We start from the raw sequence: 26,390 nt of genomic DNA on the forward strand, positions 1-26,390 counted from the left end.
TGAAAAGAAAGTTCAAAAGAACAGCATTTATTTGAAATAGTACTTTAAAAACAGGTAATTCAGAGCTTGTCGTGGTTTTTATTTGTGACCCTGCACAAAACCGGTCTTAAGTGTAAAGTGTTTTTGAAAACAAGATTTGAATTTGATCTGAATAAATATGCTTTCCATTGATGTATGGTTTATTAGGATCAGACAATTTCGGCCGAGATACAACTATTTAAAAATCTGGAATCTGAGGGTGCAAAAAAATCGAAATACTTGGAAAATCGCCTTAGAATTTGTCCGAATGAATTCTTAGCAATGCATATTACTAATCAAAAATTAAGTTTTTGATATATTTACCGTAGGAAATTTACAAAATATCTTCTTTAGATGATCTTTACTTAATATCCTAATGATTTTTGGCATAAAAGAAAATCTGATCATTTTGACCCATACAATGTTTTTTTGGCTTTTGCTAAAAATGTACCCCAGCGACTGCTCCAGGGTCACATTTGAAAAGATTAGGCAGTCTTAACAGAAATAATTTACATCAAGATGTCTTCAATTTAAAAATGTATGACATTCAGTGTTAGTGGACTTCATATCTGTAAAATCTTTATATAGACTTTATAATAAAGATTATGTCCCCTTTAGGCACTGTCACATGCTCACTAACAGTGTCTTCCCATCATTCCTCTCCAGAGCCTCTAGGAAACAGTGAGCATCAGCATTAACCCATTTTCTTGTCCCATTGGTTTTATTACGCACTGAAAGGTGCACACGTGTGTCCACAGTAATCATTAGCTAACATGTGGAAGCAGGCGGCTGTGCATCCTCTGATCGGCCGTCCTTCTTTGATTAGTCATGTGGGTTTAGACGTTAACCTGCATCAGCAGTGTGGTGTGGCTCTTTAATTGGTGCCGTTGTGGGACGCTAGCTGTTTAGGTGATCTGTCTCACTTTCACTCAGTCAGCGTTACGGCTCTTCAAGGTCGGGACTACACTCCTTTAACTCTTTTTTTTTTTTTACCAGTTCCAGGAATCAGTACCTGAAGTTTTTCTTAGTTGGTGAACGCAAACCTGTACCTCGTCTGTCTGAAAATCTCACTAGTTAACAATTGCCTGTCAGATTTTGTTGCAGGAAAAGTTTTTTTTTTTTTTTTTTTTTGTAGTTGATGCAATGGTTTTGGTCAAATGAGGGATTTTAATGTTTTCTTTGCTCACTATGGCTCAAGAGTGTATAATATCATTAATTCTAAAATACTCTCATTTAAATCATCATTAGTATCATTATTGTTAAACAGTTAAACGTTTTATTGTAAATTTAATTGTAAATAATGCTAATAACAATATTATTATTATTAACTCTTCTATAAATAAATATGAATTATTAAGTTACATATTGCTTTTTTACATTATTAAGATTTTTATAGATATTTTTGAAAGAATAATGTATAAAAATATTTATAAAAAATAGAATAATATAATTTATAATAACTATGTAATTGCAATGTTTAAATAATGATTATTGTGATGATGATGATGATGATGATGAAAATAATAGTTGTTATTATTATAGAAATATAAACCTATAACAATAATAATTATTAGAATATAGATTAATATTTATATTTATAAGTATATTTGATAAGTTACATATTGGAATATTTCTTTATATACATTTATTATTTTAAAATGCATTTTTGTCTTGTTTCAGGTACAAATCTATGAGCTTGAGGAGCATAAAATTGAGACGTGGAGAGGTAAGAAATCCTCACACATGGTTCTTTCCAGAGTTTCCTGTTTTGTTTCTAGATATAATTTTTCTTTTTTTGACAACAGAGCTGTATCTACAAGAAACATTCAAGCCTTTGGTGAACATATCTCCAGATGCAAGGTACTATGCCTTACTATGAGAAGACACATGATCTTATATGTTGAAGAGGATATTAGTGTAGTGAACCGCTAGAGTTCCTTTAGTAAAAAACAGTCTTTTCCTCTCATGTATTGCCCTTTCCTGTGTGCGTGGTCTTGTTTGCTTATAGTTCAGTATATTCAATAATTCAGTGCACGTTGTCCTGAAGGACAAAACTCTGAATCTCATCAGGGTCCTCTGAAGATGCCCTTCTGTTCCTCAGGTCACCGCAGTGAAATTGACTTTCTCTGTCTCTATATTTTGTGTGCTTCAGCATATTTGATGCTGTGTATTCACTGATCAAAAACAAGATCCACCGGTTACCCGTCATCGACCCTGTCAGTGGAAATGCACTTTACATTTTGACGCACAAAAGGATCCTGAAATTCCTTCAGCTGTTTGTAAGTTCATCAATATATTCTATATGTATCATTTCTGCATTTAGTAAGATTTCAGTTGGATGTTTTTTTTTTTTTTGGTGGGGTATGAGGTTTAACTGCTGTTGTAATAATGCGCCCAGTCATTTCCTGTAGTTTGACAAAGAATGAGGAAGGAATTGAATGAGTAGGATGAAAAAGTGCAGAGGAAGGGAGGGGTAGAGCAGATGAAGAAGAAGAGAACAGTCTCTAGGTTAATGTCATCTATCTGATCACAATTTCATGGCTGTTTAAATACTTCAGCAGTGTACACCACTTCCAATCTTTCAGGACAATGTCACAAAGTTTTAAAGCCTCAACAGGACAGCTTACATAGAAATGCACTGAAATGGGAAATAAAATGTACTTTATAGAGTGTTTTTTTTGTTTGACAAACAGGCAGATAGCCAATATAATTCCTAAAAGGATCATGTTCTTATGTTGCTTGAATTCTAGAATATTAAAAAGCCGACAGAGTAGTTTGTGTTTGTGTGTCTCAGGTGTGTGAGATGCCAAAGCCCGCCTTTATGAAGCAGACGCTGGAGGAGCTGAGCATCGGGACCTACAGCAACATCGCCTTCATCCACCCCAACACGCCAATCATCACTGCACTCAGCATCTTTGTGGAGAGGAGAGTGTCAGCGCTGCCTGTGGTGGATGAGTCCGGTATGATTCAAGAGGGAAAAGTGGATTCCCATACTGTAACACTCATGAAATGACGTTTAAAACTTATTTTTTGTATTTTTTGCCTTTCAGGAAAAGTTGTAGATATTTATTCCAAATTTGATGTCATTGTAAGTATGTTATGTATTTATTTTATTGTTGAGTGTGGAAAATGTTTGTCCCGTTCTCCTGACTTTCATGATCCTTTTGTGTGTTTGTAGAATCTTGCTGCTGAAAAGACGTACAACAACCTTGACATTAATGTGACACAGGCGCTGATGCACAGGTCACAGTACTTTGAAGGGGTCATGAAGTGCAATAGACTTGAGACACTGGAAACGATAGTAGATCGGATAGTCAAGGCTGAGGTGAGCTTTCCTGCGGCCTTCATTTCTGTTTTCATATATCTGCAACCTTGTTATTAAGACCAAAAAATTGATATGTTCTTGGTTTTATACGTTTTCTTTAGCTGTTGTTGTTCTCTATTCAGAAGATATGCTTGACCAGTTCTTTGTTGTATGTATTCTGCAACTACTCTCTTTTTTTTTTTTTTGCGTTGATCTTGGTAATTTATTCTAGAACAGCCGTTTGCAATAGCTATTACCGTATTTTTCGGACTATAAGTCGCACTTAAGTATAAGTCGCATCAGTCCAAAAATACGTCATGACGAGGGAAAAAACATATATAAGTCGCACTGGACTATAAGTCGCATTTGTTTAGAACCAAGAACCAAGAGAAAACATTACCGTCTACAGCCACGAGAGGGCGCTCTATGTTTTCAGTGGAAGCTGAAGGAGCACCGAGCAGCAGCTCTAGACGGTAATGTTTTCTATTGGTTAATTTCTCTTGCTTCATGTCAAATTAATTTTGATAAATAAGTCACATCTTACTATAAGTCGCAGGACCAGCCAAACTATGAAAAAAAGTGCGACTTATAGTCCGGAAAATATGGTATAAATCTGGTAATAGACAACAGCTGCTCTACTAAATATTGTAGAGTTGCTCTTGGTGATATATTCTAGAGCCGAACTTGTTAATAGATAGGCAAGTCTTTATAGTCTTTGTAGATATTTTATAGTTTCTCCAGTTCACTACTATGAGATATGCAGGAGCTGTAATAGATATTGTACAAATGTTCTTGCTTTTTATAGTGGAAAAATGTTCGGGTTGTTCTTAGTAATTTATTCTAGAGCATCTCTTAGATATGCATCTGCTCTGGTAACATTTAGCAGGTGCTTTACCTCTTTATAGAAGAAAAAAAAAACATTTTTAGAGTCACTTTTAGTAATAGATATTCTGGAGCAGCTCTTGGTATGATAGTCTCTACAGTGCTCTTGAAAACAGTCATCAGTTGCTCTTGTTCTTTGTTGAGGAAATATTTTAGAATTAGCCTTGGTAATAAATTCTAGAGCAGATCTTGCTACTATATATTATATTTATTTATTGTTTGCAGATTTTCAGCAGTTGCTCTTGATCTTTATAGTGGTGATATTTTTTCTAGATATACTATAGCTGCTCTTGTTCATTATAGATATTCCTGATGGATATTCTACAACTGATGTTTGTCTTTATAAAGGAAAATATTCAAGTTACTCTATAGATGGAAAGAGATATTCTAGATCATCTGGGTAATAAATGCTGTAGAGCTGCTCTTTGTCTTACTGTGGTAATTCTTGCATCACACTTGTTTCTATATATTCTTTAGCTTTTCTAATTCACTATAGAAAAAAATATTCAAAATCATCCTGGTAATATATGCTCTAGAGCATTTTTCTAGTGACACTCTTTTCTAGATTTTGTAGAGCTGCTCAAGTTCACTATAGATGGGATATTCTAGATCATCTGGGTAATATATGTTCTAGAGCTACTTTTTGCATATATTATGGTCAAATTTTAGCGTTGCTTTTGTTTCTAGATATTTTGTAGGGGTTCTGTTTTAATATAGAACAGATTCTAGATAATCTGGTTAATAGAGACTCTAGAGCTAATATTAGCCATTATTATGGTCATATTCTAGCGTTACTTTCGTTTCTAGATATTTTGTAGCTATTCTGGTTCCCTCTAGAAGAGATATTCTAGATCATCTGGTTAATAGAGGCTCTAGAGCTAATATTAGCCTTTATTATGGTCATATTCTAGCGTTACCTTCGTTTCTAGATATTTTGTAGCTATTCTGGTTCCCTCTAGAAGAGATATTCTAGATCATCTGGTTAATAGAGGCTCTAGAGCTAATATTAGCCTTTATTATGGTCATATTCTAGCGTTACTTTCGTTTCTAGATATTTTGTAGCTATTCTGGTTCCCTCTAGAAGAGATATTCTAGATCGTCTGTATAATAGATGTTCTAAAGCTGCTCTTAGCTTTTATTGTGATATTTTAGTTCTGCTGTTGTTTCTAGATATTCAAGAGCTTGTATAATTCACTATAGAGGAGATATGCTTGAGTTGCTGAGATCTTTGCTTTTGGTTCTCAATATTTTAGAGCATATTTTGGAGCTACTCTAGGAGATATTCTAGAGCTGTTCACTGTCCTATGTACTCCAGGGCTACTCTAGATGCTGATGTCTCCCTGTTCTCTGTTAGGTGCACAGGCTGGTGGTGGTGGATGAGAACGGCAGCATCGTGGGCATCGTTTCTCTGTCGGACATCCTCCAGGCACTTGTTCTCAACCCCGCAGGTATCATTGCTCAGCATTCCTAAAGCACACTTCCAGCAGGACCCTCCTCCTCCCAACCTCTCTCGCCCGAGCCACAGGTACTACCGCCACTGCTACCTCTGCTGGGGTCAAGAAGACGATGCATGACCACTGCCTGGCTCATGATGTGCGCAAGGATGGCATGTGCCAACTTATACTTTCTGTTTCCATCACAGAACCAGACGGGATTGGCTTTGATTCCAGAGGGCAGTGTATGTGTGTGTGTATGTGTGCACGCCCACATTTCCGCGCATATGATTTTGATTAATGAGACACTTGTAGTACATCAGAGCCCCTCCCACTGCAGGGCGTCCCATCTGCAGTAACTCAACCACTCACTGTGTGTCCTCTCAACACATGCATACACATAATGTCATAGGTCTTCCCAGTAAGATCATTAAACATTTCGGCTCATACATTTACATACATCTTGCAGAATATGGAAGATGTGAATTATTTTAACATTTTTTAATACTGTCCTGAATAAGCTGTTTAGCATAACAAATGTTTACATATAGTGCACAGACAAAATAATAATTGAGTTCAAAAGTTTAAATACCCTTGAATTTAATAATAATTTAATGTCATTACCTGGATGATCAACAACTGTTTCGTGATAGTTGTTCATGAGTCTGTTCTTGTTCTGAGCAGTTAAACTGCCTGCTTTTCTTAATACTGTCCTTCAGAAACTACTTTCCATATTTATAATTTTGTTACAATTTTTAACATTTAGCATATTTTGCAAAGGGCTATGTAAACTTATGAGCATAACTGCATAACCAATTAAATATGATGTACATCTATATACAACAGATATCTAAATCAGATGATGGGACATAATACACTTCTCTCTGTTTTGGCAAAAAACTTTAACTTTTGAAAACTTAAAAATCTCTTTCCTTTAGAGAGGTCACTTTGTGCTTTGGAGCCTGTCTTGTGGGCAGGGAATTTATAACACTGCATATTAATTGCATCTGTGAAGAGTGTTATGAATCCTAAGTAGCAGATGTGATGCTGCTTATATTGCAAATAGTATGTACAGATCAAATGACATTCTGCCCTGTGGTACAGTTCTGCTCTGGAGATGGACTTTCCTGCAAATTCAAGTTTCAACTCATATAAAACACTCTGAACCGGGGAAATCAAGATGATTTTGATAAAGTGCTGTAATCATGAGTAGTCCCATTTAGCCACTCCCTTTTTAAACAAGTAAAAGCTTTAAACAGGATTTCTTCTTGTTTAAAAAAGTCTTAATTTGATCTTCCACAAATTAAGACCTTAAAAATGTCTTAAATTGGTGCAGAATGTCTTAAATTCCTGAAATCATGGCATTAATTGATGCATGCACTAAATTTATGATTTATCTTCATAAAAACTCACAAGGACATACTACTAGTGCATTTTATGTCGTAGAATAAAATGTTAAAATATGGTCTTGCGTTAACTGACCTTATTTAAAGCATCAACTTAAACTTCAGGACGATGGAAACAGAAGTGCTAAAATGCTCAGTTCTGGGTTTTAGCATAAAAAATATGTCATGTATACCTATTATACTTCTTATTACTAGCAGGTGTATGGCAGGCTGTCTGGAACAAAATTGGGCAGGAATCCAGATCTCCAAGCAGCCCTTGTTGAAAAAAAAATGTTCGTAAACTGCCTGCTAGTGCTTGTAAACAGTATTGCAACTAAAAACTGACCTCTCTTTTACAGTACATAATATCTACTCTCTTATCTTTGCAGGTATGACCAGGAAGGAGAGCAAAGCGGAGACGGAGTGATGCGTGCCGAGATTGCTGGGTCATGTGACGTTGCTGTCAGAGACTGAAGTAGAAGCGGTGACCACAAGTTTGCGCCACATGTCAGAATGAAAGCGTGGGACCAACGAACTTGACCTAGATGTGTGCTGTTAGAGGGCAAAAGAAGGGGTGTGTGGGTACACGGACTGCTTGATTGGGCTGTTATCTGATTTATAGATGGACGTAGTGGATCATCTCTTATTCAGAAGGATACTGTGAACTCTGCCTATTTTATCACACTTAAGCTTCTGCACGCACACTATGGTAACTATATTTTTACCTAGACCTAAAACAACGCCATCTGGTGTCTGAGTAGTGGTCTGCACACAGACTACGGATTGTACCATAATCGCCTCTGTTGGAGGGGGGGTGGCATTCAGTAATAATCTCAGTATCCAGTGCATGTTATGACGATGTGTTCCTCGTTTATATACGATTTTCATCTTGTGGAGTATGAGTCCGCTTCACATATTTGTACTTTTCACTACTCCTGAATTTAGGAACTCGTTTAGTCTTTCTCCGCCACAGTCCCTTTGTAAATGGAGACAGAAATGGTTTCCTCTGTATCTGTCGATGGTGCCTTCTGTCCAGCAGTTATCGCCCACTACTGGTTGCCAACGGAACAAGATTAATTGAATGTTTAAATAAATCGAAGTGAATGTTACAGTTGTAAAAACAAAAACAAAAAAACAAAAAAAGCCCCCTTTTGCTTTTTTGGTGTGTGTCACTACTTGTATTTATTGCAGAGCTCTACATTTCTTCACTTTGGGTGTTCATGATTTTTCTTGATGTTTTTGAAAGGATGCTGTATATGATAATTAAAACATTTATTTATTTATATTTAGCACTTTTGTAATTTTGAGAGTGATGTCTAAGTGTGAGAATGGAAAAGCCCCTATGCAGTAAAACCACATGCTGATCAATGACTTGATGTTCGATGCAATTCAACCTTAAAATCCCACTTTTCTTTTTCCTGTCCATGAGGTTACTGACCTCTTGCTTGTATCGACTGTACTGTACACGCACGCAGAGCTGTCTGAGGAATCTACAAGTGCCAGAGAAAGGTCTATTTTTCTGTGTTTTAAATGTTGTTTGTAATACTTCACATTTTAAGTTCTCCTCATGTTTTACAGCTATGTTAGTGTTGTCATTATAAAAAGAGAAATGTCCAGAGATAAATGCATATCACTGGCATGAGATGCTGATGGATAATCTTGATTTATAGTCATTTTTATTTTGTCTTACAGGTAAATAAACATGAATAAACTAAGTCTCTAAAACTTTTTTTATTTTTTTCGTATTGAGATCGTTGGCAAATTAGCTGTGTTTAGTGTATGCTTTTGAAATAATAACAAAAACATGGAAATGATTTGGCCTATGAAAAGTTAAACAATATTCAGCAACATTCTGGGTTTCCCAGGTATTAATCTTTAAAATAAAATCCTTTTTCATGAATATGACCGTTTTTGCCACTGTTGGTATAGAGGAAGTTACAACAAAACTTCCAAAGTACTATTTGTTTATAAATACAAATAATTAAGATATGGATAAGGTATTAACTGGAATAATTACACGTTAATGGTTTTGACAATGCAGCAATGGTGGGAGAGTAAATCCAAATACAAGGCAATTTCCCTGCTGAAAAAAAAAAACCTCAGCTGGTTTTAGCTGGTGGTCAAGCCTGCATGGTCATATAGCTAGTCAGCTGCTGGTTTGAGAGGAGTTTTGGCCACTTCTTCAGCTGGTCAGGCTGGGAGACCAGCTACTTCCAGCGAAGACCATCAAACCAGCTTACTCTGGTTTTAGCTGTTCATTTATTTATTTGTTTTTTTCAGCAGGGCTGATAGGCCTAAATCTATCCAGGATTCAACAACTGTTGTCAGTTGGAGGCGTGACAGGTCACGTGACATACCATTTGCCCCTGAGGGAATTCTTACAAGATGCCTTCGAAACAACATGCTGTTTTAAGTTTGCCAGCTTCACATATTTATTATTGTTCTTGGAAACACATTATTGCTCCAGGATGTAATTTCAGTCAATAAGTTTTGGGCTTTTTCAGTTACTTCTCTGACATATGAAATATAGCTTAAGCTATCAGTTTATTGAACCTTTAGACAAATATAAATAAAATAAAAAATTACAAAGTGTATGTTTTTTTTTTTTTTTAATTATCATTGTAGGCTTTCATATCCTAGTATGAGAATATGGAGTTCATATCTACTCGAGGAAGAACAAGTTTTAGATACAAATTGAGAAAAAAATAGGCAATTTACTGCTGCTGTTAGCTATTTATAAGGTTAAAAGTTGGATGAAATGCATATACCGATTCCTTGTGATGTAAATCAATGAGATATTTATAACAGAAAAACAGACATCAAATGCTCTTAGGCTATACCACGTACTTAAGGTGGACACTTCCATTTAGCCTATACTAAAAGGTCTTTAAGTTGTAAAAACAACAACAACAACTGTCAGTCAGAGGGCAGAAAAGCAATAAATTGTGGTTTAATAGTTTTCAATCACCATGCGTTCCTTCCCTGTTTGAAAGGCATCAAATATCTTAAACAGAATGCAAAAGATTATGTGGATATTACCAAAACTTGCCGGACAAAACACATTCCAATAGATGTGAGTAGGAATACCATTCAGATATTGTCGATGAAATACAAATCTCTCTCAGGATTAATCTCTGTAGGTTAATTTTAAAAGGCCCCTCTTGCGTTCGGTGGCGCGCTCTGTGCGCCTCTGGAGAGCAGGTTCCTGCCTCGCGCTCATTGGCTCATTTCCGCTGATGGCAATAGACACCTGACTCACAAACCACCCGCTTCTAACTGATCCATGAAACCATAAAGACAGAGCACGTAGGCAAGTTCTTGTCGACAAGCTCAGACCTTCACATCTTAAGGTAAATTCATATGTGGAATTGAATAGTAAATAGTAGCCTAATTTATTAAATATAAATACTCATTGATGCTTATTTGCAAACGCTTTATTCCAGAAAATTGCGTGTGAAATAAAAAGAGTGAAAAAGATAAAGAGTTACGAGTTAAGAAAGTTCCTCTGGAGTGAAGCCAAAACATGCAAATTATTTCCTCAACTACGCATTTATAGCCTTTTAACGTTTATGCATTTTTTTTTAATAGTCAGTAAAATGTTACAATTGTTCGCTTTTGCATACTGTAAATCCGTCTAAAATAACAGCGAAGCCTATTTACAAACAATATTTTGAACTTGAAATAACTTTTTGTGCATAGACTAGGCTATATTTTATCAAATTTAATACTTTAGATTATTATATGCTGCTAATATCTCAAAGTAGCCTAAGTTTGCATGAGAATTGTCGATTGCAAATATTGAAAGAATGCGCGCGTGATGACTTTATATTTAGAATAGTATTGTTTCACTTTGCTAGATATTGACGTCACGCCCCCCTCGAAGTAATTTTAGCGGCTGCAGAATATTCTACGTGACAGAAGGCACATAGTCAATTTCTCCAACTCTAGTTGCATATCTGCTCGTTTATATTGAAAACAAGCATATCTGACAGGTGCAGGGTTATGAAAAGTGATCTTTTGAATTTATTCCCACAATCTTAAGCATGTTGCTGTCCATTTCATCTCTGTGTCGAACACCAGTGTCATTAGACATTTCACGTTTTCCATTTGCATGTATTAATTTTCCTGAAGCGCTCTCGCAGAAACTCATTCAAGGTCATTGGCTGTGTGTCCTGTGACCAGGATTACTTTCACTGCATATCTGGGCATCACAAGCGCAAGCTGTCCAGTCAGTCACTCATGCTCTCTATATAGGCAGCTCTTGGTACTGTTCATCATGGTAACCATAGTAACTCCAGTGCCACTGTGGAATTCCCTGAATAGGACTCTCCCTCATGGAAAATCTGGGAAAATTAAGTTTGAACAAAATCTAAAAATATTAAACAATGAAATGCCCATAGCCATCTCTATTATTCAAATGTTTTCTGTCAGTAATATATTTTTTGAAAGAAATCAATTTATTTAGCATGAATGCATTAAATCGATCAGTAAAGACTTTTGCATTCATTTCTATTTCCATACAAAGCCCTCTTTCTATACATAACAAAATCCAAAAAGGTATATGATGGTATATAAAAAAAAAATCACTGTTTTCAACACTGATCATAAGAAATGTCTCTTGAACAGCGAACCAGCATATTAGAATTTATTCCTGAATCATGTGACGCTGAAATCTGTAAAAAAAAATTCAGCTTTGCCATGACAGGGACGAATTGCATTTTAAGATTATTGAAATAGAAAACTGTTCATTTAAATTGTACTAATAATTTACAATATTACTGTTTTTACTGAATTTCTCATTTAAAAAAAAATGCAGAATTGGTGAGCATCAAGAAAACATCAAAAATATAAAAAATCCTTTGAATGATAAAATTGAAGGTAGACATTGCTCAGTTTTAGGGCAATCTCTTTAAAAGTGCAGTCCCTATCATGTAAATGAATTTACAAATAAGAAATTTAGAAGAATAATAACCATACAGTTTTGGTTCCCATTAACTTCCAATGATGAAATGACATGGACAAAAAATACGTATATCTGTTTGATTACCAACAATATTCTTTCTATCTTACTCAGCAGAAGAAAGAAATGCATACAGGTTTGGAGAGGGATAACGAACATTTAATTTTGGGTGAACTATCCCTTTAAAGCTTCTTTCAGCTGAGCATAAAATAAGGATTTTGAAGAGAGTGGGTAACCAAACAGTTGATGGTAGCCGTCAACAGTTTGGTTGTAAACATTCTTCAAAATATCTTCTTTGTACTCAGCAGAAGAGAGAAACTTAAGTTTGGATCAACCGTGCTGTACCATGCATTGGAAAAGCGCCAAATAACACGAATACATTTTTACAATAAGGGCTTTGCTGAAAACTATGGTCAAAACTGGTAACTTGACCAAAGTGCAGAAAGTCACCTTTCTATAAGTTTTGAGACCCAGCTATTGTCATGCTGATCCCTGTTTGACTTTCCTGAAAGCTTAATGAGTTGTCCATAAGGCCGGCCAATACATGTTGGCACTGTTTTTAGATGCTGGCCACTCGTTCACTGGTGCGGGGACTGCAGTCTGGATTCTGGAGGAGGGTGTCCACTTCATCTGCCGCCTGGGCTGCACACACTCACGGTGACCGCACACTCTCAAGGGCAATAGAGACCATACAGCTGTCACTCACATCTACCTATCTATCTATTTGGACAGATACTTTCAAACTCTTGACTGTTGTTGTTCTTGTGCATTTGTCCTCAGATGTTGATGTGATTGATTGCTCCATTCCTCAGTACAACAACCGTCTGGACACGCCATTGCCAGATGTTCCATTTGTCAGAAATCTCAGTGCAGAGCAGAAGAAACTCAAAGAGAAAGAGAAGGGATCATGGACCCAGCTCACCAAGGAGGAGAAACTGGCTTGTAAATCTGCATGACTTAGACCAACTTTTAGCTTTTTAATCTACTGCTTAATAAGGAAATAAATCAGACATACATCTACTATTGTTACAAGAACCGGTTAGACTTTGACCCTGGGTGTGGAGGAAACAGTTACAGTTAGTAGAAGTAGGTACTGTAACGAAAATATGATAAACAATACCATTCAGAAATCTGGGGTTAATACAAATTATAAGACGAGATAAGAAATTAATACTTTTATTCCACAGGGACACATTAAAAGACTTTTTTTAATATGAAATAATTCATCAAATGATTACAGTTTCCATAAATGTATTAAGCTGTTTTTAACATTGATAGTAATTATAAATGTTTACTGTTGAGAATGATTTCTGAATGATCAAGTACTGAAGACTGGAGTCATGGCTGCTGGAAATTCAGCTTTGTCACCACAGGAATACATTTTAATTTAAAACACATTAAAACATTGTAAATTGTAAAAAAAAAAAAAAAAAAAAAAAGATTTGTGCAGCCTTGGTGAGCTAAAGATATATCTTTCAAAAACATATTATTATTTTTCTTTTTAATCTTACTAATTCTAAATATATAATTATGGCTATATAGGTACATATCCTTTATTTAGTGTTGCTCTTAGTTGGACAGTTATGAAGAACAGCTTTTTGATTGAACACTTAGCAGAAACTGATCAATTTTCTTGAGTAGCTATTAGAGTTATTTGCTTTTACAACTGTGAGGATTCAGCAGGATTTTTCCAGTTCTAGTAGAGGCTTAATGTCACAAATCAGCCCTTAGTTATCAATACAGCCTGGTATAAATATAAAGATTATTTTGTATACCTTTGATCATTTTCTATATTGAATTATATTTTTATAATTTATTTTTATTTCTTTAAATATTTCAGTTTTATATTACTTTGTGATGTATAATAGATTCTTTTACCAGGGTAAGATCCCTCAAGGCTGAATTATTAATATAGTAAATGGGGCATGGTTCTTGGGAATTACACTGATTATGGCAGATATGTTAATGACTTCACACTCATTTGGCCTCAGGTATTAAAAGTTATTTCCCACCAGATGGCAGCGTTGTACAAGTTTTTGAGTTGAATGTTGGCAACCCTACTTGCTTTTAAGTGATCATGCAAGCAGGGCAAGCTATTAAATCCAAGTTACTGTTCAGATCATCTGTGGTGTTTTGTTTTTCATACTTTATTTTGCAGTATACAGACTCACACATGAGCTGTCGTATGCAGAGATGAGGCAAGGCTCCAAAGAGTGGATGACTGTCCTTGGGGGCATCTTCATCTTCCTTGGCTTCACCGGGCTGCTGGTGTGGTGGCAGCGTATCTATGGTGGGTTTATATATGTATGATACATCCTCTTAAAGATGCATAACAGTTTTTGATTACCAGATTATCATGGCAGGAAAGCTCTGTTGCTTTGATGTGAGATTCAGCTGGATTTAATTGTGTTGATTTATTCATTCATACAATCTGAAATCAGAAACAGTTATCAAATCGAAAAGCATCATGATAGATTGGGTTCTGCTAAATTAAAGGAATGCAAAACACCCCCCCCCCCCACCTTCATATCATTCTTTCTTCTGTGGAACACAAAAGAAAATAGTTTGAAGAATGTTGATGAACATGTTTAGGTTCCATTGACTTCCATAGTATGTTTTGTCCAAGTCAATGATACCTAAAACTGTTTGGTTGCCAGTATTCTTTCAAATAATTTCTTTTTTTATTTTATTTTTTCGTCCCATAGACTTCCATAGCATTTTTTGTCAATATAAGTTTTTTGCCCGTACTATGGAAGTCAATTAGATTCAAAACTGTTTGGTTGCCATACTCTTCCAAATATTTTCTTTTGTGTCAAATTGACTTCCATAGTATTTTTTGTCCATATAAGTGAATGGGACCTAAAACTGTTTGGTTGCCAGAATTCTTGAAAATATCATCTTATGTGTTCCATGGAATACAGAAAGTCATACAGGATTGGAACATCATGAAGGGGAGTAAATGATGACAGAATTTACTAAAATTTCACTAAAAATGGCCAAAACCTTGCTTAAAGGTCATTTCACTTAAATTTAGTTCTTTTTTTATCCTTTTCCTCTAATGTGACCACCAGTTCTTAGAGCACAGATTTCACACGTCAGATTTCGCTCTGATTTCACATGTCAGATGGAAGAATCAGCAAAACCTTTTTACCTGCAGCACACACTCCCGCTGAAATAATTGGACTGGGTTGTATTTTCCAGTCAATGGTTTGACGGAGCGAAAAAGAGGGGAAAGATTTACGTGTTTGAGCCACAGCTTCAGTTCAGGAATCCCTTAAGACCCAGCTGAACTTCTTCAAGAATGATAAGAAGATTTCCAAGGCTGTGTGTGCCTAAGACGGATTGAAAGCAGTTGACATGTTTAAAACAGAATGAGTGTGCATTGTGTGTGTGTGTGTGTGAGCGGAAGCAGACGAGTCTCCTCCATCTCTGTCTCAGAAGCCCCAGTTCTTTGAGGAAGGAAGTCAATGCTACATCACCTCAGGAGAGATGCAGTAGAGGAAAATACCGCAAGGAGGGAAGAAAAAAGAAAAACTGTGAGAACAAAAGTTTGGTGAGGATCCTTGAGGGGGGAGAAAGAGAGGTGTAGCCACGTCAAAGCCAGAAAGGTATAGAAGTCCAAAAGTCAGTTGTCGGTTGAGCACTGGGTATTTCCTGCAATGTCTGGCTCATGTTGTGACTTGAAAGACTCTACTCTGGGCTGCTGTTCCTCAAACTCATTAGAGCTGGGTATTAGGACTCGTCTGAGGTTGACTTTAGCAATTGTCAGGATTTAAAAGAGGAGATGAAAGGGGAAAGCCACCTGGGATACAGTCCAACCGCAGGTTCTTATTCAGGGGTTTGCAGGAATCTGTGCCCCACAAGTCTTCAAAAACTGAACAGAATGTCCTGTACATACCTCAGGGCAGGTGCACTGACTCCACCTGGCAAAAACAAAATTCATAATCTTATTGATGTGTTTTTGTGACAGAAACTGTACCATCTGCCTCGAGGGGTCTCAGAAGGGGAGATGCCCTTTGACATAGTATAAACCAAACAGTAGATAACAGTCCACACCGAGAATCTGGGATTCAAAATTTAATCCTGGAAATAAACTAATGTACAACAAAAAAAATATTATGAGGTTAAATCAATGTGGACTGCTGTCATTATAGCAACAATTAAAGAAATTCAATGTTTATTTATTAAAACATTTTTAAATAAGTGTTTTCTGTCTGAATATATTTTAAAATGTAATTTATTCCTGTGATGCAAAGCAGAATTATCAGCATCCATTACTCAAGTCTTCAGTGTCACATTATTCTACCTATCATTATCATATATGCTGATTTGCTGCTCAAATTATTATCAATGTTGAAAACTGTTCTGCTGATTAATCATTTTATGGAAACCAGTGATGCACTACTGTTAAAAAGTTTGGGGTAAATGAGATTTAAAGGTTGAAATTAATACTTTCATTCGTCAAGGACATATTAAATTGATCAAAAGTTAAAGACATTTATAAAATGACCAAAGATTTTTTTATTTCAAATAAATGCTATTCTTTTGAACTTTATATTCATCAAAGAATCCTGGAATTTTTTTTTTATCATGGTTTCCACAAAAAATGTGTACAAAATTGATAATAAAAACAATAATGTTTAATTATCGGTCATCAGTTGTGCAACAAATAAGTATATTACATTAATTTCTAAAGAAAAGTGTAACATTGAAAACTGGAGTAATGGCCTGTGAAAAATTTGATCAATAAGAAAAATGTTATTTAAAATATTGTTTTTTCATTTAAACTTTTTCAATTCAAATGTATATTATGCTGATAATATACAACATTACATAAATAAATAAATAAATAACAGAAGCATTTTTATAATAATAGTAATAGAAGCAAGTGGATTTTCAACTGCAACTGCAACCTTTTTTTGACATGGTACATTTGCATGTTTATTGGCTCTATTTCTACATGAACCAGGTCTGTGATATTAGCAGACAGGTTTGTGCATGTTCTGCAGACGCAATGTGTTTCTCTAGTTTGTTTACTTTTTTTTTTTTGTCCCATTTTTGCCTGGAGGATATAACTCCACAGAAGAGTCTGAGCTGTCGGTTTCTGCCCTCTGTTAGTTGGTCGCTATGTGCTGTTGGGCTTTTCTTTTTTTTTTTTTTTTGCTGACAAGTCTACATTTCCAGTAAGGGGAGAAATAGAAGTGGATTTTGCACGATTAACTGTTTTTCACACTCGACATTCCCATGTTTTTCTTTTACACTTTTTACAATTATTTATCAGTGTTTTATCTTAAGCTTTTAGAACTCTTAATAAATTATGCGCTATTTTGTGAAACAAACAAACGAACGAGTGTAAGGGGATTTCTAAATAAATAAAAAATACAATTCAAATTTGAGCTGTTAATAGATCTTAAAGTTATAGCTTTAAGTATATAACTTAAAATTAAAATTCCTACTTGAGATTGTGAATAATTGATGACAGATTTATACAATTTTGGGGGAACAATTTTTACACAAGAATATTATACTTTCATTCTCACTCTTTCTTGATGTCACCTATGTTGATTTTCTCTTTCTCACAGTGTACGGTGATGTTCCGCACACTCTGTCTGAGGAGTCGATGGCACAGCAGACGCAGAGGATGATAGATATGAGAGTGAACCCTGTCCACGGATTCTCTAATAAGTGGGACTACGAAAAGAAACAGTGGAAATAAATGCGTTCCACCTTAATTTTTAAAAATGTATCAGGATTGCATTAATGAGATGTTCCAAACTCAATAATGCTGTGCAGACAGCCGACAGCCTTAAAATAAATGTGAATCTAAATAAATACACTGAATTAAACTCTGAGCTGCTTCAGTATTTTTGGCTTGGTACTGTTTATACTGAGAACAAAGCATTTGTGTTGGTACATTTAACCTGATTCCTGACTACCGTGGAAGTGAATGTGTGTTAATGTGATTGGCTGGTGCAGACAGTGCAAGAGAGTCTTTTATTGGCTGAGGTGTGTGAGTTAATCCAATCACTTTCCAACTGCACAAATTTACTTTTTATGAGTGTGTGTCTGTGTAAAAGGGAAAGCATATTTTAGGTGCTCATGCATTCCACATTTTCCATCATTTTGAAAAGATTTAGTACAGTTCACATAAATAGTTGTGTCAAATAAAGATTTGTAGCTCCACGATTAAAACAGTTTTAGAAGTCACACATTTGTTACTTCTTGAAATGTCATATCAACTAAGAAGACACGCTGCTCATTAGGTTCAGTATAACCAGTGAATTTAACATCAGTGATTTAAAGTAGTACTGTTGACCTTTCCTAAAAGCTTGAACCAAATTTTCTAATTTCTCAGTTAACTGATTAAGTTAAAAAGGCACTAGCATAATTTTTTTATGGATTATAACTACTCAGAAATTATTATTCCCATAATTTATATGACTATAATAATAATAATAATAACACACACACACACACATATATATATATATAATTAAGATTGGTAATTTATATTATACTTTTTAAGGATGAAGCAAAACAGTAAAATAACAGTAAATGTTATTTTTTTTGTATATATATATATATATATATATATATATATATATATATATATATTTTTTTTTTTTTTTTCAAATATATGCTGCTCTTTTGACTTTGTATTGATTGAATATTGTGTTATTTCGAATATTTTGTATTCACCAATAAATCCTGAAAATGTATTTATTTACTTTTATTAATAATTGGTCATCAGTAAAACTGATAATAACTGAGCAGCAAATCTATCTATCATCTTTGTATTATAGCCTACAAACATTCTAAACCTGACGTTTGAACAAAATATGTTGCGATCTTCCCTGTTTCCTCTGACGGGACATTTATTTGTCAAAATATGAGAACTCTGTATGTCTACTAAAAACGCCTCAACTATGAGTCGTGATGAGGGAATAACGAAAAGAATCTTTGACAAGGCTTTGAAGATTGAGAATAAGTGCACTTTAAACTCAGGCACCATAAATACTCTTGATCTGGAGAGTCCTCCTAGTACTACGCCAAAAGCAATGAATGGTGTGACGTAGAGGAAGTGCTGCCCCAGTAGAGCGAGGATCTTTAGTGATCAGTTTCAAACGCGTTCTAGCGTCGCTTCAATGAACGCGCCAGCATCGATGTCATTCGTCGGCGCTTCATTTCTGCACGATCCGCGGCGCGCGCGTTGGAAAAACTGTATCTTGCCAAAAAATGAAATGGAAATCTACTAGTACATTTTACACACAGCAAAAGTGCTTCTTCGTGCGCTGACTTGGTCGCTATTTTCTCTTCCGTCTTTCTGTGAGCTCGAATGTCAGTGGAATAATTAGAAATAGAGCGTTTGCTTTAACTCCCTTCTTCGGTCTCGTAACGTCAACGACGTCTCCTCTCTTTTTTTCGCTCTTGGCTGGAGGTTCACTGGAATATAAGCGCAGTGAGTTTGAGAAGCGGCATTCCTCGCGCTGCGCTCGAGACGTGTGCGGATCTAGCAACGGCCAATCCATGTAATATCTCCACATCACCGCGCGCGCTGGACGTCGCTGACAGCTCTTACTATTAAGTTAACAGATAACGTTTTTATGAGTCATAACCAATGAATGTGGAACTAAATAATACAATTTTCCTTAAAAAAATGTTTTTTAAATGAGAGAACTCACATCAACGCCATGTGAATGTGGCATTTTTTGGAGACTTTTTTCTGTGAGAGGACGTTTTTTCCGTTACGATGTACTACGAATAACCGACTTTTCCCTGCTCGCGTTCGTGTTTATCGCATTTAATAACGATGGCCAACGAAATTCGCTTTGACAATCGGAATATTGTGGAGAAATACATCAATATCAAACTTTCAAAGAGGGGATATGTGTGGAAATCTCAATCTTCTGGGGAGGATGATGACACCGTCAATAAAGGAATCGAGGACTCCTCTCTAAACTCTGACAGGAGGCTCCAGGCTCCCTCAGCCGGCGGGGGGAACGACTCTGAATGCCTGATAGCTCACAGGGTCACTCGTTCAGACCCTTATTCAAGGATCTACCGGGCGCTACGCGAGGCTGGAGACGAGATAGAAAGGATGTACCAGCGCGAATTTGAGGAGATTTCCCACCGCTTTATATTCAGTACCAATACAACGCAACGCAGATTCTTAGCCGTTGCAGAAGAGCTCTTTAAAGACGGAGTGAACTGGGGGCGGATCATCGCTTTCTTTGAGTTTGGTGGGACCATGTGTGTGGAGAGCGTCAACCGGGAAATGGCGTCCCAGGTAGATAATATTGCACACTGGATGACAGACTACCTGAACGGGCCTCTGGAAAACTGGATCGAGGAAAATGGAGGCTGGGTAAGTTTATGGTCAAATGGTCGTTACCCTTGCCCAGTCGTCTATTACTTCCTTGCAGCTGAAGTTTGAAATCTTGTCTTGTTAAACACCGAAGACGCATGCAGTTGTATGTAAACAAACTGTCATTAATGTCTTAGTAGTATTGGATACTGATGAGGCCCCTGTGTATTTATTGCATCCAAAAGTATTTGTGCCTTTGAGTCCCGATCTTGTCACTGATTTTCTTGTCCAATCTAGTATAATTTTCATTATACTAGAGCAATTCATGCAATTCAACTAGGCAGCAATTCATGTTTACGGCCGTGACCTAGCTAAAGGCTACTATATATTTAAAATATGTTCCATCTAAACTTCCTGTTTAATTAGGAAGTATGTCATCACTAGTCAAAATAAATGTATACAATTTATAAAATAAAATAAAATAAATGTATAAATAATAATAATTCGATTCAAGGGGACTTTATGGTGTGCAAGTTGAGTATTTATACTTTAACAGCTCGCTGCGTCTGCAGTGCTATGTTAATGGGATAATTATTTGAGTTTTTAAAAGTTCAGTCAAGGTGAAAGTGATAGTTCAATCAATGTAAGCCACACCCCTCTTATGTCATGTAAAAAATTGAGGCAGACACACTTTTTCTCATGGACATGTGACTTTACTGACATGTGCATGCTAGGTCATTATGAATTATTAATGATTGTTTGGTGGTAAATCATTTCAACACATATGTTAAAAGTTTATGGTAAAAAATGGTATATATAACAAATGTTTATCTCTAATATATTAATTTTAAGTATATTAATTCATATATAATTATATTAATAGTTATTATTATATATTATATTAATATGAAGAATGAAAAAATATTTAATATTAAATATTCTTTACTTTTTACTGTGTTTCAAATATGTTTGTATAACTATTATTAAATTATAATACATACAACAAATATTTTATATGTGTACAAAACTAAGCTTTGTATGTATACAAAACAAAGCTGTATGGCCCTATTGGCCTGCCCTTTTTTAAATTCCAATTATCATTCCTGGTTGGAGACTTCCATTCAAATTTAATGGTGCAGCAGTCGAGCATATGTGTTCATTTATGCTGCCCTTACTCTAGGTTGTAACTTACAAACAGGTCTGGTGCAGCTGGACCCTGGTGGGTTGTTATTTAAAAGAAATGAAATCTGGCATGTGTAAAAACCGAGTATATCCATGAATGCACAACTTCCTAGTCAAAACAAGTAAACACTTTTTATTCCTTCCTTTTTGTCTATATAGAATCCTTGTTTTAACACACTCACTGCAGTGCTTTTGTGCTGAATTATTTACGGTATAAATTGGAGCAGCCCATGATGGTTTGTGTTGTTCCTGTATGGGTGGATTGACTCCACCCTATATTAATACGCAGCACAGCATCTCAGAATCCCCAGTCTGAGATGTGGAGACCATCTGTTTTCTCCAAATCATGAACTGAACTACAATATGTGTGTGTAATGTTAGATAAAGAAGTATAATGGTATTAAATTGCAGTTTGGGAATCGTTTCCCTTTCCATTCAAATAATCAACCATGTGAGCTAGTTATATTAAGAGATGGTACAGTCTTCTTCAGACTGCAGACTAGAGGTTAGCCTAGTTTCTCCACTGTCTGGTACAGCTGTGCAGGTGGCCCAGCAGAGCCATTATTCCTGTCTGGACAAAAGGTGTGCTGGGGCTGAATTAATGATGGCCATTACTTACCACATCTGCTGCAGGTTAGACTGACTCAAATGGCTTATGATAAAGTGAAGTATAGAAAGAGCATTTCAGATCGGCTGCCATGCACAAACACTCTCCAGACGCAATCCTTATTTCATTATTTTAAAGGTCAGTTGTAATGAATAGGTGGTTGACTATTGTTATTAGACTGTATCAAGTTCATCGTGTGAAGAGATTACAATGCAATTAGTACACAATTAGCAGAGAAGCATTTTAATAAGCCTTTAACACGTGCATGCATTATTCACAAAGCTCAGCACTTTTGTCCAGAGGCGATAAATGATTTATTTCATTTTGTCATGAAAAGCATTAAGACTGTTATTGCTGAGAGAATTGGCTTGCTCGTGAGAGTTATATATTACACTGAGTCGGTCATTAACAGCTTCTTTAAATGTAGGATTTGTTTTGAAGTATTTGACATTGATATATACTCGCACAGTGGATGCTTCCCACTTGATTTCCTCTGTAGTTAGTTATTTTAGGGGTATCTTTATTAAGTTACTGATAATGTCCCAATTGCTTACCATCAGAGCGCTGGTGCTGTTCAGGCCTGTTCATTTGCGTACGTCTGAAGAATGCATTTAAAACTCACTGTGTGGAGATTTATAGGACTTTTCATCTCAAGAACAGAAGCGTCAGTGGGGATGCAGCCAATAAAAATATTACTATAAGCTGTACTTGAAAGTAACCATGCTCCGTTACTCTGTATAAAGTTCAAGTGGCTCAGGTAATGGAAGAAGAACTGTTCAGGCTTTGCTACAGTAAGTGTATAACGGTTACGAAGTCAAGTGTTTTGTGGTATTTATTTCCCATATTAGAAGGTTTTCAGAAGGGCTTCCCTTTGCCCTAAATTGGTCAGATGTCTTTACTTCTCTTGCAGAAAGAAATGTCCTCTCCAACCATAGTTAATCCTGACTTATTATCCTCTTTTGAATTAATGTGATTCATTAATCCTTGGATAAAGCCTGTCTGTGGAGAATACATGATTCAGCGGTACTACAGCACTCTGTCTTATTATTATTTTTCCATGCCCCTTGCAGGGATACCCCATTTACCCAGCATGTCTTTGTGACCGTTGTCTAACTGTACTTCAGTCATTGTCACAAGTTAAAATGGACTTAAAGACTTAAAAAAAAAGTTCTGTTTATGTAGATGGAATTTTTGTTTATACAATTATAGACTGTTGACAAGAGACATAATTAAATTGGCTCTTTCAGATATTAATGTACTAATTCTAAATGACGTATGTTAAACATGCCGTGCGTCATACCTGATGTCAGATAATTATCGTTGCAGCTAAATAAGAAATGGCTTGCATTAGGCTGGAAACTGAATTAACATAGTCTTGTGCTGCTTGGAAGGTTTTCCATAATCTGTTTTGGCCTCTCTTGTGACCCTTACCTAAAAATAGCCATCTGTAGAGGTGTTTTAGAGGTGAATGCAACAATAGACACTTGGCTACTTTACCTGCCTTTGTCCCTTTTCCACAAAACAAGAACATCCTATAGATGTTACTCAGATTTCATTCTGTATGGAAACACCTTTTCCAGAACTCTAGCAGCTTATTGAATGTTTGCACATACAATATCACACACTCTATAAGGTGTACTCATGTCATTTTCACAACTCACCCAATTCAAAACGCTATTATAGAGTCTTTGTTTACAGAATTTTTTAGGAAAGGCACAGCAAAAATGCACTACCCTGTCTAAGGTCTATACAGTGTATGCTATTTCTCATGTAAAAAATGCATATATTTAAAATACACTTGTCATCTTATTATATATGACATAAAATAATGTTATAATAATTTGTAGAGAATGTTGAATTAAAACAACTTTTTGAAACTGTCTGATTGCTTATTTAATGTGTTTAACAGACGCTGTAGGAGTGTAACGTAGGTCCATTGCCTCCTTCCAAAATTTGACAGCATTGCACGTGGCAAAACAGAGCAGATGCTGAGACCGTTAGGACTTCTGGTTTGCAAAATGCTTAATGAGCTTTCTCATTACTGTGTAACCGCTTTGAGGTAGCTCATTTAGCATGCCCAAACAAATGGATGTTTGCTGTTATCTTAATTGCCATGTTAGTGCTGAGGTGTAGGTAAAGATGTAGCTCTGTTGGTTTGGTGAACTGAGATTAAGATCAATTGCAATGTGTCTCAATGCACAACATGCTTAATGATCTCCCACTTATTGTTGAGATTGAATAGATCTATTAACAAAAAGTCAATCTGCAGTTTATGTAAGGTTCAGCATAAACCTTCATATCTTATTATACGTAGTCTTGCTATCCTCATGACTTCCTGAGGCAGCCTGGCATATGCAGTGTATTGTTTTACTCCGGCCCCCATTCAGATAATGGAATCAGTCTGCGCGTAAGTTTGTTTAGACAGACTACAATTGCGCAGGTGTTCGCCCACATACACCACATACCTGCGGTTCATTACAGGTTTCTGGCTGTGTACAGTACACTACTTATTCTCAAGCTTTAGAGGCGTGTTTGACCCCACCTGGGTGTTGCGTTTTACAGTTGGAGTCAAAGAACTTCAAAAGCTCTAACGTCATTCAGGTATTCATTTTTCCCCAACATGTGCCTCCTACAGCCCTTTCAAGTGACATTGTTTATGAAAGCGATATCAACACGAAAGACAGATCATGAAAGAAAGAGTGTCTCTTTTTGACATTTAGTGATAATGCCTTCAAACAAACCTTCGGTGTATTTTACCATTGCAGTGTAATCTGTTCCTGTGAAGGTGCCGAGTAAGGTGCCAGAAGAAAAGAACTGTGAGATTAAAAAAGAGAAAATGGAGAAGGATGTAGAATATGTGACGGTGTAAAGAAAATGTTTTGTTACTGCACCTTCCTGCCCAGCTACTGTCAGGATTTTGAGGTTGTGGCTCCTGCTCCAAGTGGGCAAGTTAGGGTTCTAAGGGAGTTTCTGATTGGCTGCCAGAGTGCTGCATGTTGCCTTGGACCTCAAGGAGAAACCTTTGGCTGGGTGTGTCTGGAAAAGCAGCCTGGTTGAGATGCTGGGTTTTATTTTAGGGCTGGTAGTGGTGGGAACATAAGGATTCCCTTGCAGGTGTGGTCTCTTTGGGTTGAGAAGCCAGATTCTATACACAAAGACACAAAAGTCATTAAGAAGACATGGGTAATCGCTCAAATCATAAAAGAGTATTCACTGACAAAATTATTCATCATAAAATCACTTGAAAATGTAGGTTATCTCATTTTTCCCTCCCTTTGTAAGTTATGAAGATTACAGACAAGGGAACAAATTGGATGTGAAAGGTGAGTTCAGCAGAGAAAGAACATACTGGGTAAGCACCAAGCGGATTTTTATGTTAAAGAATGCCAAAACATTGTTGTCCCTCATCGATCTCTCGATTTTATTCACTGAAACTTGCAGTGAGTCATTAGAAGAAAACCTTGGCGAAGCTGAAATGTCTCAGCCACATTTACGTTTTTAGTTATTGGTTTCCCTGAAGAGGTCAGAGACTCGCAGAGAAAGTTGTGGGGACATTCCCTACATACACACAGTGTTCTTGATGTTCTATTTTGTAATTGCATGTTATAGATCTTATTGCGAATTAATCATTTTCTCATTTTTTTTTACTTCGTAATCAAAATGTTATAATTTGATCTTCCAGTGAAATTTCAGACTTTTCTCTGTAGATGTACACTGAACTTCTACAATCATTCCATCCACTTAAACCCCACTCCTCTACAATCGTCTGCAAGCTTTCATTCATCTCATCTCAACATCCAGTCAAACAACTGATGGATGCAACCAAGTTCTCACTTTTTTCCCCCCAATAATTTGCTAAACTCAGATGTACAGTACATTGTGCACAGTATGGAAGAAAAGATTTGTCACTACTTCTGTTAAATTGTGACTTTAAAGAGATTATGTGTAATGAATAGTAAATAAAGTACAGAAATCACATTTAACCATTATTAGGAATAAAATGTAAAAAATTAGATGCACATTGACATCGATTTTTTTGTGTTTGTGGATAGTGGGTTAGTTATGGGTTAGTTATGTGTTTGTGGATTGTGGGTTAGTTATTTGGACAAGTTGATTTGTGATTGATCAAAGTGACTGTGCTTGCTGATCAGAAAGGCTTTGTATTGGTTTTGAGTTTTATCTGCCTTTGATGCTGCAATTTCGCTTTTGAGTTTCCTCACCCTTTTATATGTACTTTATGATTTCAAAATTATTTTTTTCCTTTGCCCCTGTTCACTGTAGAATATAGGAACAAAGACAAAAGAGGAGTGGGAC

General features: G+C 36.1%; 3 protein-coding genes across 7 annotated transcripts in view; all 3 read left to right on the plus strand.

Moving 5' to 3' along the window:
* LOC113066143 (5'-AMP-activated protein kinase subunit gamma-2-like) overlaps nt 1–8,737 on the plus strand; it is a 62,750-nt gene extending 54,013 nt beyond the window's left edge. For 2 of the 4 annotated variants that reach the window (XM_026237830.1, XM_026237832.1), the window contains 8 exons: nt 1,699–1,744; nt 1,824–1,878; nt 2,171–2,297; nt 2,813–2,978; nt 3,069–3,106; nt 3,197–3,343; nt 5,559–5,652; nt 7,412–8,737. In XM_026237830.1, coding sequence (XP_026093615.1) covers nt 1,699–1,744; nt 1,824–1,878; nt 2,171–2,297; nt 2,813–2,978; nt 3,069–3,106; nt 3,197–3,343; nt 5,559–5,652; nt 7,412–7,449 — 711 coding nt within the window. In that variant the 3' untranslated portion in view covers nt 7,450–8,737. Of the gene's footprint in view, nt 1–1,698; nt 1,745–1,823; nt 1,879–2,170; nt 2,298–2,812; nt 2,979–3,068; nt 3,107–3,196; nt 3,344–5,558; nt 5,883–7,238; nt 7,316–7,411 lie in introns of all 4 variants that reach the window. The other 2 variants (XM_026237833.1, XR_003279132.1) reach the window with 2 other exon arrangements.
* A 1,439-nt stretch (nt 8,738–10,176) lies between these two features.
* On the plus strand, nt 10,177–17,834 carry LOC113066144 (cytochrome c oxidase subunit 4 isoform 1, mitochondrial-like). The gene is made up of 5 exons (XM_026237834.1): nt 10,177–10,372; nt 12,546–12,639; nt 12,763–12,924; nt 14,141–14,272; nt 17,565–17,834. The coding sequence occupies exons 2-5, from the start codon at nt 12,546–12,548 to the stop codon at nt 17,696–17,698; spliced, it is 522 nt and encodes a 173-aa protein (XP_026093619.1). The 5' UTR covers nt 10,177–10,372; the 3' UTR covers nt 17,699–17,834.
* A 1,194-nt stretch (nt 17,835–19,028) lies between these two features.
* The window catches only part of LOC113066145 (apoptosis regulator Bcl-2-like), a 46,581-nt gene continuing 39,219 nt past the window's right edge, over nt 19,029–26,390 (plus strand). The window contains exon 1 of one of the 2 annotated variants that reach the window (XM_026237835.1): nt 19,029–20,347. In XM_026237835.1, the coding sequence (XP_026093620.1) occupies nt 19,793–20,347 (555 nt within the window). In that variant the 5' untranslated portion in view covers nt 19,029–19,792. The remainder of the gene's footprint in view (nt 20,348–26,390) is intronic. The other variant, XM_026237836.1, reaches the window with a different exon arrangement.

Source organism: Carassius auratus, chromosome 49 (genome assembly GCF_003368295.1).
Source record: "Carassius auratus strain Wakin chromosome 49, ASM336829v1, whole genome shotgun sequence".
In the NCBI taxonomy this organism is placed as follows: Eukaryota; Metazoa; Chordata; class Actinopteri; order Cypriniformes; family Cyprinidae; genus Carassius; species Carassius auratus.